Source organism: Oncorhynchus mykiss, chromosome 12 (genome assembly GCF_013265735.2).
Source record: "Oncorhynchus mykiss isolate Arlee chromosome 12, USDA_OmykA_1.1, whole genome shotgun sequence".
In the NCBI taxonomy this organism is placed as follows: Eukaryota; Metazoa; Chordata; class Actinopteri; order Salmoniformes; family Salmonidae; genus Oncorhynchus; species Oncorhynchus mykiss.
The window spans coordinates 5069049-5087694 of record NC_048576.1 but is presented as its reverse complement, the minus strand read 5'-3'; the positions used below and the strand labels follow the sequence as shown (position 1 = coordinate 5087694).

The 18646-nt window shown below is 44.9% G+C and overlaps 1 protein-coding gene across 4 annotated transcripts in view; it reads right to left on the bottom strand.

Annotated features, from left to right (window-relative positions):
• The window catches only part of LOC110536866 (polypyrimidine tract-binding protein 3), a 109852-nt gene that overhangs the window by 30004 nt on the left and 61202 nt on the right, over positions 1-18646 (bottom strand). For all 4 annotated transcript variants that reach the window (XM_036936744.1, XM_036936746.1, XM_036936747.1 and 1 more), the window contains exons 4-6: positions 13794-13940; positions 9413-9565; positions 8310-8420 (exon numbers count right to left, since the gene is read on the bottom strand). In XM_036936744.1, coding sequence (XP_036792639.1) covers positions 8310-8420; positions 9413-9565; positions 13794-13940 — 411 coding nt within the window. The remainder of the gene's footprint in view (positions 1-8309; positions 8421-9412; positions 9566-13793; positions 13941-18646) is intronic.

Here is an 18646-nt window from a genome sequence, read left to right as displayed (position 1 = left end):
AAGGTGTAGGTAGACTATATTACATGGATTTATTGTGAAGGTGTAGGTAGACTATATTACATGGATTTATTGTGAAGGTGGAGACTATATTACATGGATTTATTGTGAAGGTGGAGACTATATTACATGGATTTATTGTGAAGGTGGAGACTATATTACATGGATTTATTGTGAAGGTGGAGACTATATTACATGGATTTATTGTGAAGGTGGAGACTATATTACATGGATTTATTGTGAAGGTGGAGACTATATTACATGGATTTATTGTGATGGTGTAGGTAGACTATATTAAATGGATTTATTGTGAAGGTGGAGACTATATTACATGGATTTATTGTGAAGGTGGAGACTATATTACATGGATTTATTGTGAAGGTGGAGACTACATTACATGGATTTATTGTGAAGGTGTAGACTATATTACATGGATTTATTGTGAAGGTGTAGACTATATTACATGGATTTATTGTGAAGGTGGAGACTATATTACATGGATTTATTGTGAAAGTGTAGACTATATTACATGGATTTATTGTGAAGGTGGAGGCTATATTACATGGATTTATTGTGATGGTGTAGACTATATTACATGGATTTATTGTGAAGGTGGAGGCTATACTACATGGATTTATTGTGAAGGTGTAGGTAGACTATATTACATGGATTTATTGTGAAGGTGTAGGTAGACTATGTTACATGGATTTATTGTGAAGGTGTAGGTAGACTATATTACATGGATTTATTGTGAAGGTGTAGGTAGACTATGTTACATGGATTTATTGTGAAGGTGTAGGTAGACTATGTTACATGGATTTATTGTGAAGGTGTAGGTAGACTATGTTACATGGATTTATTGTGAAGGTGTAGGTAGACTATATTACATGGATGTATTGTGAAGGTGTAGACTATATTACATGGATTTATTGTGATGGTGTAGGTAGACTATATTACATGGATTTATTGTGATGGTGTAGGTAGGCTATATTACATGGATTTATTGTGAAGGTGTAGACTATATTACATGGATTTATTGTGAAGGTGGAGACTATATTACATGGATTTATTGTGAAGGTGGAGACTATATTACATGGATTTATTGTGAGGGTGTAGACTATATTACATGGATTTATTGTGAAGGTGGAGACTATATTACATGGATTTATTGTGAAGGTGTAGACTATATTACATGGATTTATTGTGATGGTGTAGGGAGACTATATTACATGGAGTTATTGTGATGGTGTAGGATATATTACATGGAGTTATTGTGATGGTGTAGGTAGACTATATTACATGGAGTTATTGTGATGGTGTAGGTAGGATATATTACATGGAGTTATTGTGAAGGTGTAGACTATATTACATGGATTTATTGTGAAGGTGGAGACTATATTACATGGATTTATTGTGATGGTGTAGACTATATTACATGGATTTATTGTGAGGGTGTAGACTATATTACATGGATTTATTGTGAAGGTGGAGACTATATTACATGGATTTATTGTGAAGGTGTAGACTATATTACATGGATTTATTGTGATGGTGTAGGGAGACTATATTACATGGATTTATTGTGAAGGTGGAGACTATATTACATGGATTTATTGTGATGGTGGAGACTATATTACATGGATTTATTGTGAAGGTGGAGACTATATTACATGGATTTATTGTGAAGGTGTAGACTATATTACATGAATTTATTGTGAAGGTGGAGGCTATATTACATGGATTTATTGTGAAGGTGGAGACTATATTACATGGATTTATTGTGAAGGTGTAGACTATATTACATGGATTTATTGTGAAGGTGGAGACTATATTACATGGATTTATTTGACTTTTTAAAATGTAGATGTTCCAAAGGTCTGCATCAGTGTCTTGTAGATTAAATGTGGAAGCCAGGAGATGCTAAATGTGTTTATGTTAATTAACGGTCAGTTACCGCGAGACCGGCAGTTATTTGCTTAACAATCACCGGCTGACAAAATGTCATGACCGCCACAGCCCTATCTGTGCAAGCTTTAAGAACACACCCTGGTGTTCTGTCTATAGCTTGGGATTGTTAACCTGTTTAAATGTTTTGCTCACATCCACCACGGAAAGCGAGATCAGACAGTCATCCAGAAAAACAGGGACTTTCACGCAAGGCACAGTGTTATATTCCTCGTGTGGGAGTTCTGCATCGCTGGGCAACTCCCGGTTGGGTTTCCGTTATGCATCTGCAAAGCCCTGTCACGTACGACGAACATCAGAGTGTAATAGGACTCCACCTTCCACCTAAGTTGTCCTTTCGCATGTTTGATGACTCGTCGAATGGTCGTAGCAATCAGGGGCCATAGGGAATCGGGTGACATTTACGACCGACCCCTAGATCCCATTAGAGGTCTGGAGCAAAGTTCACTAAATTAAACCCACTGCTGTGTGTCCACTATCAGGCCACTGCTGTGTCCACTATCAGGCCACTGCTGTGTCTGCTATCAGGCCACTGCTGGGTCTGCTATCAGGCCACTGCTGGGTCCGCTATCAGACCACTGCTGTGTCCACTATCAGGCCACTGCTATGTCCGCTATCAGACCACTGCTGTGTCCACTATCAGACCACTGCTGTGTCCACTATCAGGCCACTGCTGTGTCCACTATCAGTCCACTGCTGTGTCCACTATCAGTCCACTGCTGTGTCCGCTATCAGACCACTGCTGTGTCCACTATCAGTCCACTGCTATGTCCGCTATCAGACCACTGCTGGGTCCACTATCAGACCACTGCTATGTCCACTATCAGACCACTGCTGTGTCCACTATCAGTCCACTGCTATGTCCGCTATCAGACCACTGCTGGGTCCACTATCAGACCACTGCTATGTCCACTGTCAGACCGCTGCTGTGTCCACTATCAGGCCACTGCTATGTCCGCTATCAGACCACTGCTGTGTCCACTATCAGGCCACTGCTATGTCCGCTATCAGACCACTGCTGTGTCCACTATCAGGCCACTGCTGTGTCCGCTATCAGACCACTGCTGTGTCCACTATCAGTCCACTGCTGGGTCCACTATCAGACCACTGCTATGTCCGCTATCAGACCACTGCTGTGTCCACTATCAGACCACTGCTGTGTCTGCTATCAGACCACTGCTGTGTCCACTATCAGACCACTGCTGTGTCTGCTATCAGGCCACTGCTGGGTCCACTATCAGTCCACTGCTGTGTCCACTATCAGTCCACTGCTGGGTCCACTATCAGACCACTGCTGTGTCTGCTATCAGGCCACTGCTGGGTCCACTATCAGTCCACTGCTGTGTCCGCTATCAGGGAGGGAGCAACTCACAGCCCAATCACCACAACAGGGTCTTATTCACCACAACAGGGTCTCATTCACCACAACAGGGTCTTATTCACCACAACATGGTCTCATTCACCACAACAGGGTCTCATTCACCACAACAGGGTCTCATTCACCACAACAGGGTCTTATTCACCACAACAGGGAGTTAATTTCATTTCTGATTGCAAAACATTTAGATATGGGTGTTCCCTAATGAATATGACCCAGCTCTAACCTTCATACAACATCCATTCTCATCCATAAGACCAAGAGTTGAACTGCATCAACATAATTAAAACGTTTACAAACAAACAAGCTCCCTCTACTTCACCTTCGCCCCCTGGGGCTCTACTACACCCTCACCTTCACCCCGTGGGGCTCTACTTCACCTTTGCCCCCTGAGGCTCTACTTCACCCTCGCCCCGTGGGGCTCTACTTCACCCTCGCCCACTGGGGCTCTACTTCACCCTCGCCCACTGGGGCTCTACTTCACCCTCGCCCCGTGGGGCTCTACTTCACCCTCGCCCTGTGGGGCTCCACTTCACCCTCGCCCTGTGGGGCTCTACTTCCCCCTCGCCCCGTGGGGCTCTACTTCACCCTCGCCCCGTGGGGCTCGACTTCACCCTCGCCCCCTGGGGCTCTACTTCACCCTAGCCCCCTGGGGCTCTACTTCACCCTCGCCCCATGGGGCTCTACTTCACCCTCGCCCCCTGGGGCTCTACTTCTCCCTCACTCCCTGGGGCTCTACTTCACCCTCACCCCCTGGGGCTCTACTTCACCCTTGCCCCGTGGGGCTCTACTCCACCTTAGCCCCGTGGGGCTCTACTTCACCCTAGCCCCCGTGGGGCTCTACTTCACCCTAGCCCCATGGGGCTCTACTTCACCTTCGCCCCCGTGGGGCTCTACTTCACCCTCACCTTCGCCCCCGTGGGGCTCTACTTCCCCCTAGCCCCCTGGGGGAACAAGGGAAGACATGGCAGCAGTACAACAGAACACAGTCAGAGCAGAGGCCAGATTACAGCACACTAAAGGATATAATTACTGTCTGTCTTCTCTGGTTCGGTCTCACTGCCTTCATCTCTCCTCTCCTCGCCACAGAGCCACTGACAGATGAAAACCTGGGGGCTGATGATTTGTGGCCTAGGAGTGTATGTGTGTGTGTGTGTGTGTGTGTGTGTGTGTGTGTGTGTGTGATCTGTGGGTTCTAGGTGGCTGGCTGTGGCTGGTGTGTCTGATCTGTGGGCTCTATAGCAAGGGATGAAATGAAAGAAGCCAGACAGATAGGGTTGCAAAATTCCAGAAATCCTGGTTGGAATAATTCAGATATCAGTAGGGAATAAGCAGGAAAACCAGAATCGTCCAACCAGGATTTCTGGAAAACGGGGGAAATTTGGGGAAAATAGTGGAATACCCTACAGACAGTAAAACACACTGTCCAACCTCTCCTTCTCCAAGATCAGAGGTAGACAGCATGTTTAGCTTGTATGTTTGTCCCGTGAATGCAGGTGTGCCAAGCTTGTAGCGTCATACCCAAGAAGAGGCTGTAATCGCTGCCAAGGGTGCTTCAAAAAAGTACTGAGTAAAGGGTCTGAATACTTATGTAAATGTGATATTCATTTGCAAACATTTCTAAAAACCTGTTTTTGCTTTGTCATTTTTGGGTATTGTGTGTAGATTGATTAAGAGAAAAAACAAATGAAATTTAGAATAAGGCTGTAACGTAACAAAATGTAGGAAAAGTCAAGGGGTCTGAATACTTTCCGAATGCACCGTATACAGGGAGAACCAGTACCGAGTCGATGTACAGGTTATTGAGGTAGATACAGGTTATTGAGGTAGATATGTACATATAGCTAGGGATAATGTGACTAGACAACAGGATAGATAGAGTAGCAGCAGTGTACAGTCGTGGCCAAAAGTTTTGAGAATGACACAAATATTAATTGCCACAAAGTTTGCTGCTTCAGTGTCTTTAGATATTTTGTCAGATGGTACTATGGAATACTGAAGTATAATTACAAGCATTTCATAAGTGTCAAAGGCTTTTACTGAAAAGTACAATAATATTTGCAGTGTTGACCCTTCTTTTTCAAGACCTCTGCACTCCGCCCTGGCATGCTGTCAATTAACTTCTGGGCCACATCCTGACTGATGGCAGCCCATTCTTGCATAATCAATGCTTGTAGTTTGTCAGAATTTGTGGGGTTTTGTTTGTCCACCCACCTCTTGAGGATTGACCACAAGTTCTCAATGGGATTAAGATCTGGAGAGTTCCCTGGCCATGGACCCAAAATATTGATGTTTTGTTCCCCGAGCCACTTAGTTATTCATTTTGCCTTATGGCAAGGTGCTCCATCATGCTGGAAAAGGCATTGTTCATCACCAAACTGTTCCTGGATGGTTGGGAGAAGTTGCTCTAGGAGGTTGTGTTGGTACCATTCTTTATTCATGGATGTGTTCTTAGGAGAAATTGTGAGTGAGCCAACTCCCTTGGCTGAGAAGCAACCCCCACACATGAATTGTCTCAGGATGCTTTACAGTTGGTATGACACAGGACTGATGGTAGCGTTCACCTTGTCTTCTCCGGACAAGCTTTTTTTTCCAGATGCCCCAAACAATCGGAAAGGGGATTCATCAGAGAAAATGACTTTACCCAAGTCCTCAGCAGTCCAAGCCCTGTACCTTTTGCAGAATATCAGTCTGTCCCTGATGTTTTTCCTGGCTTCTTTGCTGACCTTCTTGACACCAGGCCATCCTCCAAAAGTCTTTGCCTCACTGTGCGTGCAGATGAACTCAGACCTGCCTGCTGCCATTCCTGAGCAAGCTCTGTACTGGTGGTACCCCGATCCCGCAGCTGAATCAACTTTAGGAGAATATCTGTGAAGCCCTTTTTGTGCAGTCCAGTGTGTGGGTAGAGTCCAGTGTGTGGGTAGAGTCCAGTGTGTTGGGTAGAGTCCAGTGTGTGGGTAGAGTCCAGTGTGTGGGTAGAGTCCAGTGTGATGGGTAGAGTCCAGTGTGCTGGGTAGAGTCCAGTGTGTTGGCTAGAGTCCAGTGTGTGGGGGGTAGAGTCCAGTGTGCTGGGTAGAGTCCAGTGTGTTTGGTAGAGTCCAGTGTGTTGGGTAGAGTCCAGTGTGTTGGGTAGAGTCCAGTGTGTTGGGTAGAGTACAGTGTGTTGGGTAGAGTCCAGTGTGATGGGTAGAGTCCAGTGTGCTGGGTAGAGTCCAGTGTGTTGGCTAGAGTCCAGTGTGTGGGGGGTAGAGTCCAGTGTGCTGGGTAGAGTCCAGTGTGTGGGGGGTAGAGTCCAGTGTGCTGGGTAGAGTCCAGTGTGTTTGGTAGAGTCCAGTGTGTTGGGTAGAGTCCAGTGTGTTGGGTAGAGTCCAGTGTGTTGGGTAGAGTACAGTGTGTTGGGTAGAGTCCAGTGTGTTGGCTAGAGTCCAGTGTGTTGGGTAGAGTCCAGTGTGCTGGGTAGAGTCCAGTGTGTTTGGTAGAGTCCAGTGTGTTGGGTAGAGTCCAGTGTGTTGGGTAGAGTCCAGTGTGTTGGGTAGAGTCCAGTGTGTTGGGTAGAGTCCAGTGTGTTGCGTAGAGTCCAGTGTGTTGCGTAGAGTCCAGTGTGTTGCGTAGAGTCCAGTGTGTGGGGTAGAGTCCAGTGTGTTGGGTAGAGTCCAGTGTGGGTAGAGTCCAGTGTGTTGGGTAGAGTCCAGTGTGTTGGGTAGAGTCCAGTGTGTTGGGTAGAGTCCAGTGTGTGGGTAGAGTCCAGTGTGTGGGTAGAGTCCAATGTGTTGGGTAGAGTCCAGTGTGTTGGGTAGAGTCCAGTGTGTTGGGTAGAGTCCAGTGTGTTGGGTAGAGTCCAGTGTGTTGGGTAGAGTCCAGTGTGTGGGTAGAGTCCAGTGTGTTGGGTAGAGTCCAGTGTGTTGGGTAGAGTCCAGTGTGTTGGGGTAGAGTCCAGTGTGTGGGGGGTAGAGTCCAATGTGTTGGGTAGAGTCCAGTGTGTTGGGTAGAGTCCAGTGTGTTGGGTAGAGTCCAGTGTGTTGGGTAGAGTCCAGTGTGTGGGTAGAGTCCAGTGTGGGTTCATGGAGTCAGTTCAAGAGAGTTGGTGCTAAATAGGGTCAATGCAGATAGTCCTGGTAGCCATTAGAATAGCTATTTAGCAGTCTTGTTTAGCGGTCTTGTTTAGCGGTCTTGTTTAGCGGTCTTGTTTAGCGGTCTTGTTTAGCGGTCTTGTTTAGCGGTCTTGTTTAGCGGTCTTGTTTAGCAATCTTGTTGGTTCAGTTGGCCCAGCGTCGTCCAGGTTTGGCCGGAGTAGGCCGCCATTGTAAATAAGTATTTGTTATTAACTGACTTGCCTAGTTAAATAAAGGTAAAAAAAAACAACAACAAAAAACTTCTGATATTAATAATGAAATAGACAGACAGTAGATAATGCTTCTACCTGAACACATCAGGACAGAAATAGACAGACAGTAGATAATGCTTCTATTCAAACACATCAGGACAGAAATAGACAGACAGTAGATAATGCTTCTACCTGAACACATCAGGACAGAAATAGACAGACAGTAGATAATGCTTCTACCTGAACACATCAGGACAGAAATAGACAGACAGTAGATAATGCTTCTACCTGAACAAATCAGGACAGAAATAGACAGACAGTAGATAATGCTTCTATTCAAACACATCAGGACAGAAATAGACAGACAGTAGATAATGCTAGAAGTGATGCTCCTCCTCTGGTTTAGAGGATCAATCCTATTGTTATCCATGTAGCCTCCAGAGAAACAGCCATTTCAACGCCATACGTTCCCGGTAGTACAAACAGAGCAATGCCTTTTTTTCATGTCAATATGAAGTGGAGTGTTTTGACAACGTGCTGTGGTGGGCATTTATAGAGTCAGTACGTACCACTGGCGTGGTGGGCATTTATAGAGTCAGTACGTACCACTTTGGCGTGGTGGGCATTTATAGAGTCAGTACGTACCACTTTGGCGTGGTGGGCATTCATCGGGTCAGCATATTGTAGCAGGGCCTGGAACTGGTTGTTCTTGGTGAAAGTGATGATCTTCAGGACCGTCCCGAACTTAGAGAAGATCTATGGAGACAAAACGAAAATAAAAAAACAAGTTCATATGAACATGTCTCTTAGGCTACTTGGCACCATAGAGGAGAGCATTATTCCAGAACTCTGGATGAGAAGAATTTTCACCCATTTACTATGTGAAGTACTTTGAGCATCCATCAATCAATGAATCAGTCAATAACTCAACCAGTCATCTAATCAGTGGTCCAGGGTAGAAGAGGTTAGAGGTCAGGGTTACCTGGTGTAGGACCTCCAGTGATAGAGGTTAGAGGTCAGGGTTACCTGGTGTAGGCTCCAGTGGTCCAGGGTAGAAGAGGTTAGAGGTCAGAGTTACCTGTTGTAGGGTCTCCAGTGGTCCAGGGTAGAAGAGGTTAGAGGTCAGGGTTACCTGGTGTAGGACCTCCAGTGATAGGGGTTAAAGGTTGGAGGTCAGAGTTACCTGGTGTAGGGTCTCCAGTGATAGGGGTTAGAGGTCAGGGTTAACTGGTGCAGGACTCCAGAGGTCAGGGTTACCTGGTGTAAGACCTCCAGTGATAGGGTTTAGAGGTTAGAGGTCAGGGTTACCTGGTGCAGGACTCCAGAGGTCAGGTTTACCTGGTGCAGGGTCTCCAGTGATAGGGGTTAGAGGTCAGGGTTACCTGGTGTAGGACCTCCAGTGATAGGGGTTAGAGGTCAGGGTTACCTGGTGTAGGACCTCCAGTGGTCCAGGGTAGAAGAGGTTTGAGGTCAGGGTTACCTGGTGTAGGACCTCCAGTGATAGGGGTTAGAGGTCAGGGTTACCTGGTGTAGGACCTCCAGTGGTCCAGGGTAGAAGAGGTTTGAGGTCAGGGTTACCTGGTGTAGGACCTCCAGTGATAGGGGTTAGAGGTCAGGGTTAACTGGTGCAGGACCTCCAGTGATAGAGGTTAGAGGTCAGACGGTAGAGGTCAGGGTTACCTGGTATAGGATCTCCAGTCATACAGGGTAGAAGAGGTGAGAGGTCAGAGGGTAGAGGTCAGGGTTACCTGGTGTAGCACCTCCAGAGATACAGGGTAGAAGAGGTTTTCTACGATGATGCGCAGCACGGGGCTCTGTCCTGGCATCAGGGTTCCGTCACCGCCAGATGCTGAACCACCCAACGCCACTGCATTGACTGCCTGCAATGCTGCCTGAACTCTCTGTTAGGGGGAGGAGGAGAGGGGGAAGAGAGGGAGGAGAGGAGAGGGGGAAGAGAAGGAGGAGGAGAGGAGAGGGGGAAGAGAGGGAGGAGAGGAGAGGGGGAAGAGAGAGAGGAGAGGGGGAAGAGAGAGGAGAGCAGGGAGAGAGGGAGGAGGAGGAATGAGAGAGAGGAGAGGGGGGAGAGAGAGAGGAGAGGGGGGAGAGAGAGAGGAGAGGAGAGGGGGAAGAGAGAGAGGAGAGGGGGAGAGAGGGAGGAGAGGGGGAAGAGAGAGGAGAGGGGGAGAGGGAGGAGAGGAGAGGGGGAAGAGAGAGGAGGGGGGAAGAGAGAGGAGAGGGGGAGAGAGGGAGGAGAGGAGAGGGGGAAGAGAGAGGAGAGGGGGAGAGAGGGAGGAGAGGAGAGGGGAGAGGGGAGAGGGGGGAGAGAGAGGAGAGGAGAGAAGAGGGGGAGGAGAGGAGAGGGAGGGGGGGAGGAGAGGGGGATGTTGGGTTTAATACTCCAAACAAACAATAATCCCAAATTATATAACTTTTTAACTTATTCTCATAATGTTGCTCATCACATAGTATATACACATTTGGTTTACCATGACAACATACAATCAATAATATATAACACACATTGGGTTTACCATGGCAACAAACAATCAATAATATATAACACACATTGAGTTTACCATGACAACAAACAATCAATAACATATAACACACATTGAGTTTACCATGACAACAAACAATCAATAACATATAACACACATTGAGTTTACCATGACAACAAACAATCAATAACATATAACACACATTGAGTTTACCATGACAACAAACAATCAATAATATATTGATATATATATATATATATATATATATATATATATATATATATATATATATATATATATATATATTGGTCATCCATTGTGTGTGTTGTAACATGATACTCTAGAGTGGCTAGAAACAACTGACCAAGGTGGACTGGACCAGCCTGTTGCTGGAAAGGTCCTATCACAAACACAACAACTGACCAAGGTGGACTGGATGGACCAGCCTGTTGCTGGAAAGGTCCTATCACAAACACAACAACTGACCAAGGTTGACTGGACCAGCCTGTTGCTGGAAAGGTCCTATCACAAACACAACAACTGACCAAGGTGGACTGGACCAGCCTGTTATACACACCTCCCAAATGGCAACCTATTTCCTACACTACATAGTGCACTAGTTTTATTTCATATACAGTACCAGTCAAAAGTTTTGGACACACCTTCTCATTCAAGGTTTTTTTGTGTGACTATTTTCTACATTGTATATATTGAAGATATCATAACTGTGAAATAACACATATGGAATCATGTAGTAACCAAAAAAGTGTTAAACAAATCAAAATGTATTCTTTAAAGTAGCCACCCTTTGCCATGAAGAAAGCTTTGCAACCAGCTTCACCTGGAATGCTTTTCCAACAGTCTTGAAGATGTTCCCACATATGCTGAGCACCTAATGGCTGCCTTTCCTTTACTCTGTGGTCCAACTCATTCTAAACCATCACAATTTGGTTGAGGTCGGGTGATTGTGGAAGCAAGGTCATCTGATACAGCACTCCATCACTTTCCTTCGTAGTCAAATAGCCCTTACACATCCTGGAGGTGTGTTGGGTCATTGTCCTGTTCAAAACAAATGATAGTCCTACTAAGAGCAAACCAGATGGGATGCCGTATCGCTGCAGTAGCCATGCTGGTTAAGTGTGCCTTAAATTCGAAATAAATCACAGACAGTGTCACCAGCAAAGCACACCCACACCTCCTCCTCCATGCTTCACGATGGGAACCACACATGCAGAGATCATCTGTTAACCTACTCTGCGTCTCACAAAGACACAGTGATTGGAACCAAAAATCTCAAATGTGAAGTCATCAGACCAAAGGACAGATTTCCACTGGTCTAATGTTCATTGGTCGTGTTTCTTTGTCCAAGCAAGTCTCTTCTTATTATTGGTGTCCTTTAGTAGTGGTTTCCTTGCAGCAATTTGACCATGAAGGCCTGATTCACACAGTCTCCTCTGAACAGTTGATGTTGAGATGTGTCTGTACTTGAACTCTGTGAAGCATTTATTTAGGCTACAATCTGAGGTGCAGTTAACTAATGAACTTATCCTCTGCAGCTTCCTTTCCTGTGGCGGTCCTCATGAGAGCCAATTTCATCATAGACCTTGATGGTTTTTGCGACCGCACTTGAAGAAACTTTCAAAGTTCTTGAAATGTTCCGCATTGACTGACTTTCACGTCTTAAAGTAATGATGGACTGTCGTTTCTCTTTGCTTATTTGAGCTGTTCTTTCCATAATATGGACTTGGTCTTTTACCAAATAGGGCTATCTTCTGTATACCACCCCTACCTTGTCACCACACAACTGACTGTCTCAAACGCATTAAGAAGGAAAGAAATTCCACAAACTACATTTTAACAAGGCACACCTGTTAGTAAAAATAAAGAAAAACCCTGGAATGAGTAGGTGTGTCCAAACTTTTGACTGGTACTGTATATATATATTTTTACCCCTTTTTCTCCCCAATTGGAAGTTACAGTCTTGTACGGACTCGGGAGAGGCGTGCATCCTCCGAAATATGACCCTGTCAAACCGCACTGCTCACTTAACCCGGAAGCCAGCTCCACCAATGTGTCGGAGGAAACACAGTATAACTGGAGTCAGCTTGCAGGTGCCCGGCCCGCCACAAGGAGTCGCTAGAATGCAATGGGACAACTGGCCAAGCCCCCCCCTAACCCGGACGACGCTGGGCCAATTGTGCGCTGCCTCATGGGTCTCCTGGTCACAGCTGGCTGTGACACAGCCTGGGATCGAACCCGGGTCTGTGGTGATGCTGTTCAGGGCAGGGGCTATGTACTGTACATGCAGCAGACTGTGGACCTGATTGGTCAGGTTGGGCTGAACATGCAGCGAACCTGATTGGTCAGGTTGGACTGTGCATATAGCGAACCTGATTGCTCAGGTTTAGTATTTCATATTTTATTGGGATCCTCCATTACACTCTTCCTGGGGTCCAAACAGGAAACAAAACAACAAATAAAAAGACCTAATAATACACATAACAGTACATCATTTCCTGCCTCTGCCTCCCGCTTCAGAAACAGGAGATGGTTCCTGTTCTACGAGCCGTTCCAGCTCCCACAAGTCAATGATTCATGCAAGGCCCCCCATCTACACATTACAATCCATAATACAGTGGCAATTACAATACAACATATATATCACATTGTCTGCGTGTCTCTTCAAGTCAAGGCTTGTGCACAAGGCCACCCAGCCACAGAATAAAGAGTAAATTACAACACAAACATGGCCGTGTCTCTTCACTGTCCCTGTTCTGCAGTAAGGTGTTATTTTATCAGGGTTTTTTATCTGGTTTTACTGCTATTTTGAGTTACCTCGTTCGGCAGAGAGTTCCATGTAGTCATGACTCTATTTAATACTGTGTGTTTCCCAGCCTCTGTTCTGGACCTGGGGACTGTTGAAGAGACCTCTGGTTGTATGTCTTGTATTGCCACAATCAACAACCTGATCAAATCTACAGTATGGGAGGAGATGTGTCGCGCTGCATGAGTCAAATGGTGGTCACACCAGATGCTGACTGGTTTTCTGATCCATACCCCCCTTCCTTTGAGGTATCTGTGACCAACAGATGCATATCTGTGTTACCAGTCATGTGAAATCCATAGATTATGGCCTAATTTATTTATTTAAATTGACCGATTTTCTTATATGATCTGCAAATTATATTTTTGATCAGTATACCTGTGGTGGACTGAGGCCCTGATTGGTCAGGCTTTATGATACTCACTCCCTGATTGGTCAGGTTGTAACGTACATGCAGTGGATTCAGTCTATGATTGGTCAGGTTGGACTGTACTCAGCCCCTGATTGGTCAGGTTGGACTGTACTCAGCCCCTGATTGGTCAGGTTGGACTGTACTCAGCCCCTGATTGGTCAGGTTGGACTGTACTCAGCCCCTGATTGGGCAGGTTGGACTGTACTCAGCCCCTGATTGGGCCGGTTGGACTTTACTCATCCCCTGATTGGAGAGGTTGGACTGTACTCACCCCCTGATTGGTCAGGTTGGACTGTACTCACCCCCTGATTGGTCAGGTTGGACTGTACTCACCCCCTGATTGGTCAGGTTGGACAGTACTCACCCCCTGATTGGTCAGGTTGGACTGTACTCACCCCCTGATTGGGCAGGTTGTCTGTCTTGAGCTCGCGGTGGTTGGAGTACTGGATGTAGACTGGCTGGTTGCGTACGTGAGGTGTTGCTGTGGTGTAGTAGTTCACCATGGTGATCGCTGCCTCCTCTGAAGCCATTTCTATAAAAGCCTGGTTGGTTTGGGAGGGAACAACAAAGACACTTACGTCAGACACAAGACAAAGCTACAGTGAAATTCATGTTTATTAGTAGCAATAGAAATTTAGTCCGAGATTCAATCCGGTCGCGATTTGGACAATGCGCCTTTGAAAGGTCCTTTATGTTTGCGCCGTCATATGCAGCGTTTACCGTGAATCTCCGAAAACGTGGAAACATTGCTTTTAACATTTTACTGCAATGGGCTAAATCAGGGTCACACAGACTGTTTCTTGGAAGTCTTAAACAAATCTATATTGAAACAAAAGTATCCACCTCACACACATGGTTATGGGTTTAAAATAAAGAAGACACCTGTACCATGTCAGATATATAGAGTTGACATGTTTTACATTTTGAGTTTGCATCCCAATATTACACTTTAGATACAGTAACAGAAGACTGACATTTTGAACCCAGAGACCTGAAAATAGCTGTGCAGCGACGCTCCCCCATCCAACCTGACAGATCTTGAGAGGATCTGCAGAGAAGAATGGGAGAAACTCCCCAAATACAGGTGTGCCAAGCTTGTAGCGTCAAACCCAAGAAGACACAAGGCTGTAATCACTGCCAAAAGGTGCTTCAACAAAGTTCTGAGTAAAGGGTCTGAATACTTATAATGTATTTCTGTTTTTTATTTATTTCTAATAAATTAGCTAAAATTTCTCAAAAGTTGTTTTCGCTTTGTCGTTATGGGGTATTGTGTGTAGATTGACGAGAAAATAAAACAAATGTAATCAATTTTAGAATAAGTAATGTAACAAAATGTGGAAAAAGGTCAAGGGGTTTGAATACTTTCCCAATGCGATGTCTATTTTTTATTTAAGTCTGATATGATTTTGCATAATCACACTTGCTCTATGCAGAAAAAAAAATGTACTGACATTTTTTAAATGTATTAATCGCACAAAGTCAAAGAACTACAAATCCCATACAGCGTATTCCTGCCCCGCGTTGTAACACTTCCTGGCTGGGGGCTGTGCGCAAGTCAAGAGCTGAGTGCGTTTTAGAAGCGCAGCGCACAGACATAAAAGTTGGTCTAATTTACTTGAAACTAAAGTCTACTGAAGTTAGACTTATTTTCTTGTGTTTCTTGGCTATTTCTATTTTATTTTACAAGCTAGGTTGTTTTTCTATGTTTGAGTTTCAACTGCTAGGGAAAAGAAGACAACGCTTCCACCAAAGATGTGTATAACTAAACCAAGATAGACCACCGCCCGTCGTTTCAAACAGGTGGGAACAAATGAGTCGCAGTGGGCAGAACAAGCAAGGAGGTGGGCAGAGCCAAGCACAAGCTAGCGAGATCCTATTGGCGCGTTGTAGCATATATTTGCATATTTCCGTTAGGGAACACCTACTCTGAGAAGCGCGCGCGTGCAATAACTCAATTCGCCTTTGCTCTCCTTCTAAACACCATTTTTTTTTTGACTTTAAAAAAGGGTCAAGTCTACAAAAACGTAGTCCACTTTGTTCGTAACAGATTCTAGTTTTGGGAACAGAAAACTGTATGGAGATCAAATGTTTTATCAATGAGAAAAGTAGCAGAATGTCGGCCAAAATCTCCTTCCATCTTCTCCCACTGCCGGCTATGTGGCTTCCTCTCACTACCATATTTGGTAGTGAGTGGAAACATCAAGGGGATGCTTCAACATTTACACATCCAGTGAAATATCTGTCTCACTGTTCCATCTGTGCTTCTACCAGTCAGACTCATCCTCACAGGCACAAACAGGACTTGAGTCGCGTTACCGCGGTAACCCCCGCCCTTAAAGACAGGTAAAAAATGTTTGTCTCATCTGTGATATTTAGGTTAGACTCAAGTCACAGAAAATGAAATGAAACAATATATCACATTACTTCTTACTACTGATACACAGCAGGTAGCCTAGTGGTTAGAGCTTTGGACTAGTTACCTGAAAGGTTGCAAGATCAAATCCCTGAGCTGACAAGATACAAATCTGTTGGTCAGCCCCTGAACAAGGCAGTTAACCCCCTGTTTCCCAGTAGGCCGTCATTGAAAATAAGATTTTTTTTCTAAGCTGACCTGCCTTGTTAAAAATAAAGGTAAAAAATATATATATTGTTTAAGAAACATTACAAAGCATACTCATAATTTTTTTGTGTTTAGTTGGTAGATAAAATATGTTGGCTGGTAGACTTTTAAATCTACCTGCCACAGTGTCTGGTGGACCAAAGAGTTATTTTAATTTCCTGCCTGCCTCACTCAGTCCGAGCCTGCAGCACAGAGCAAATATGGATGTTCAGAACTTCTTCCGAAAGAGAGTCAAAAAAAGAGAGCAGGTTGATAAGGTTGAACACGAGCAGGAAGTAGTGAATGAGAGGGCAGAACAGGAAGTAGTGAATGAGTAGGCACAAACAGGAAGTAGTGAATGAGAGTGCAGAACAGGAAGTATTGAATAAGAGGGCAGAACAGGAAGTAGTGAATGAGAGGGCAGAACAGGAAGTAGTGAATGAGAGAGCAGAACAGGAAGTAGTGAATGAGAGGGCCGAGCAGGCAGAAAGTCAAAGTGCAGCAGAGTTAGCCACAGGTTTGTGCAGGGTTGGTGGTAGTTAACTATCTAGTCTCCCTCAGCATAATGGTTGTTGGTAGCTAACTATCTAGTCTCCCTCAGCATAATGGTTGTTGGTAGCTAACTATCTAGTCTCCCTCAGCATAAGGGTTGGTGGTAGCTAACTATCTAGTCTCCCTCAGCATAATGGTTGTTGGTAGCTAACTATCTAGTCTCCCTCAGCATAAGGGTTGGTGGTAGCTAACTATCTAGTCTCCCTCAGCATAAGGGTTGTTGGTAGCTAACTATCTAGTCTCCCTCAGCATAATGGTTGTTGGTAGCTAACTATCTAGTCTCCCTCAGAATAAGGGTTGTTGGTAGCTAACTATCTTGTCTCCCTCAGCATAAGGGTTGTTGGTAGCTAACTATCTAGTCTCCCTCAGCATAAGGGTTGTTGGTAGCTAACTATCTAGTCTCCCTCAGCATAATGGTTGTTGGTAGCTAACTATCTAGTCTCCCTCAGCATAATGGTTGTTGGTAGCTAACTATCTAGTCTCCCTCAGCATAAGGGTTGGTGGTAGCTAACTATCTAGTCTCCCTCAGCATAAGGGTTGTTGGTAGCTAACTATCTAGTCTCCCTCAGCATAATGGTTGTTGGTAGCTAACTATCTAGTCTCCCTCAGAATAAGGGTTGTTGGTAGCTAACTATCTTGTCTCCCTCAGCATAAGGGTTGTTGGTAGCTAACTATCTAGTCTCCCTCAGCATAAGGGTTGTTGGTAGCTAACTATCTAGTCTCCCTCAGCATAATGGTTGTTGGTAGCTAACTATCTAGTCTCCCTCAGCATAAGGGTTGTTGGTAGCTAACTATCTAGTCTCCCTCAGCATAAGGGTTGTTGGTAGCTAACTATCTAGTCTCCCTCAGCATAAGGGTTGTTGGTAGCTAACTATCTAGTCTCCCTCAGCATAAGGGTTGTTGGTAGCTAACTATCTAGTCTCCCTCAGCATAAGGGTTGTTGGTAGCTAACTATCTAGTCTCCCTCAGCATAAGGGTTGGTGGTAGCTAACTATCTAGTCTCCCTCAGCATAAGGGTTGTTGGTAGCTAACTATCTAGTCTCCCTCAGCATAAGGGTTGGTGGTAGCTAACTATCTAGTCTCCCTTAGCATAAGGGTTGGTGGTAGCTAACTAGCTAGTCTCCCTTAGCATAAGGGTTGGTGTTAGCTAACTAGCTAGTCTCCCTCAACATAAGGGAACGGCAGCGTAGCCTAGTGGTTAGAGTGTTGGACTAGTCACTGAAAGGTTGCAAGTTCAAATCCCTTAGCTGACAAGGTACCTGTCGTTCTGCCCCTGAACAGGCAGTCAACCCACGGTACACCGTCATTGAAAATAAGAATTTGTTCTTTACTGACTTGCCTAGTTAAATAAAATAAGGGTTGGTTGTAGCTAACTAGCTAGTCTCCCTCAGCAGAAGGGGGCTAATGCTAGCGTTAGCACTCTGCATTCTTATGCTACTGGGTGTCAGCCTGTGTTGATATAAGTCATTATATTAGGAAAATCAGTTTATTTCCAGCAAGTGTATTTGATGGGTTTTGGTTCTGTAGCTAGCTTGGCAAGCTAGCCACTTTGGTAGCTACTGGCTTGCTAGCTAGCTAGCTAGCTGAGACCGAAGAGATGTGAGAACGTTTTTTTTTTCCTGACTGAAGCACATATCCCCCTCATAAGTTTACAGCCGAAAGGGATATCTGCTAATGAGCTCAGTGACCTAAATCTTCCTCACGTATTATTACGTTTAACCAACAGAGGATGCCCCCTTTGATCTAAACCCCTCCATGTCTTCAAATCCTAGAAACACCCATAGTCACAATGTTATAAATCTTAACGTCTACAGTGTCCTTTTGTTTTCATTCATTCCAATGCAAGTTTTGCACCTTTTTAAGAGACTATGGGGGAAATGAAACTGGTGTTGTACCGAATAAGACTCATTCTCAGCTAAACTGACACATTATGCTGGGAGTCCACTGCGCGTCTCTTTTGATATACCTAAAAGAACCAATCAAGCCAGACAAATTGGACTGGATAATTTATGTATCAGAGTATTTAGTAAATAGAATCTTTCTATTCTTGTGTAAATATCACATTTCCATTTGAATGTGAAAGGGGGTCCTTGAGCA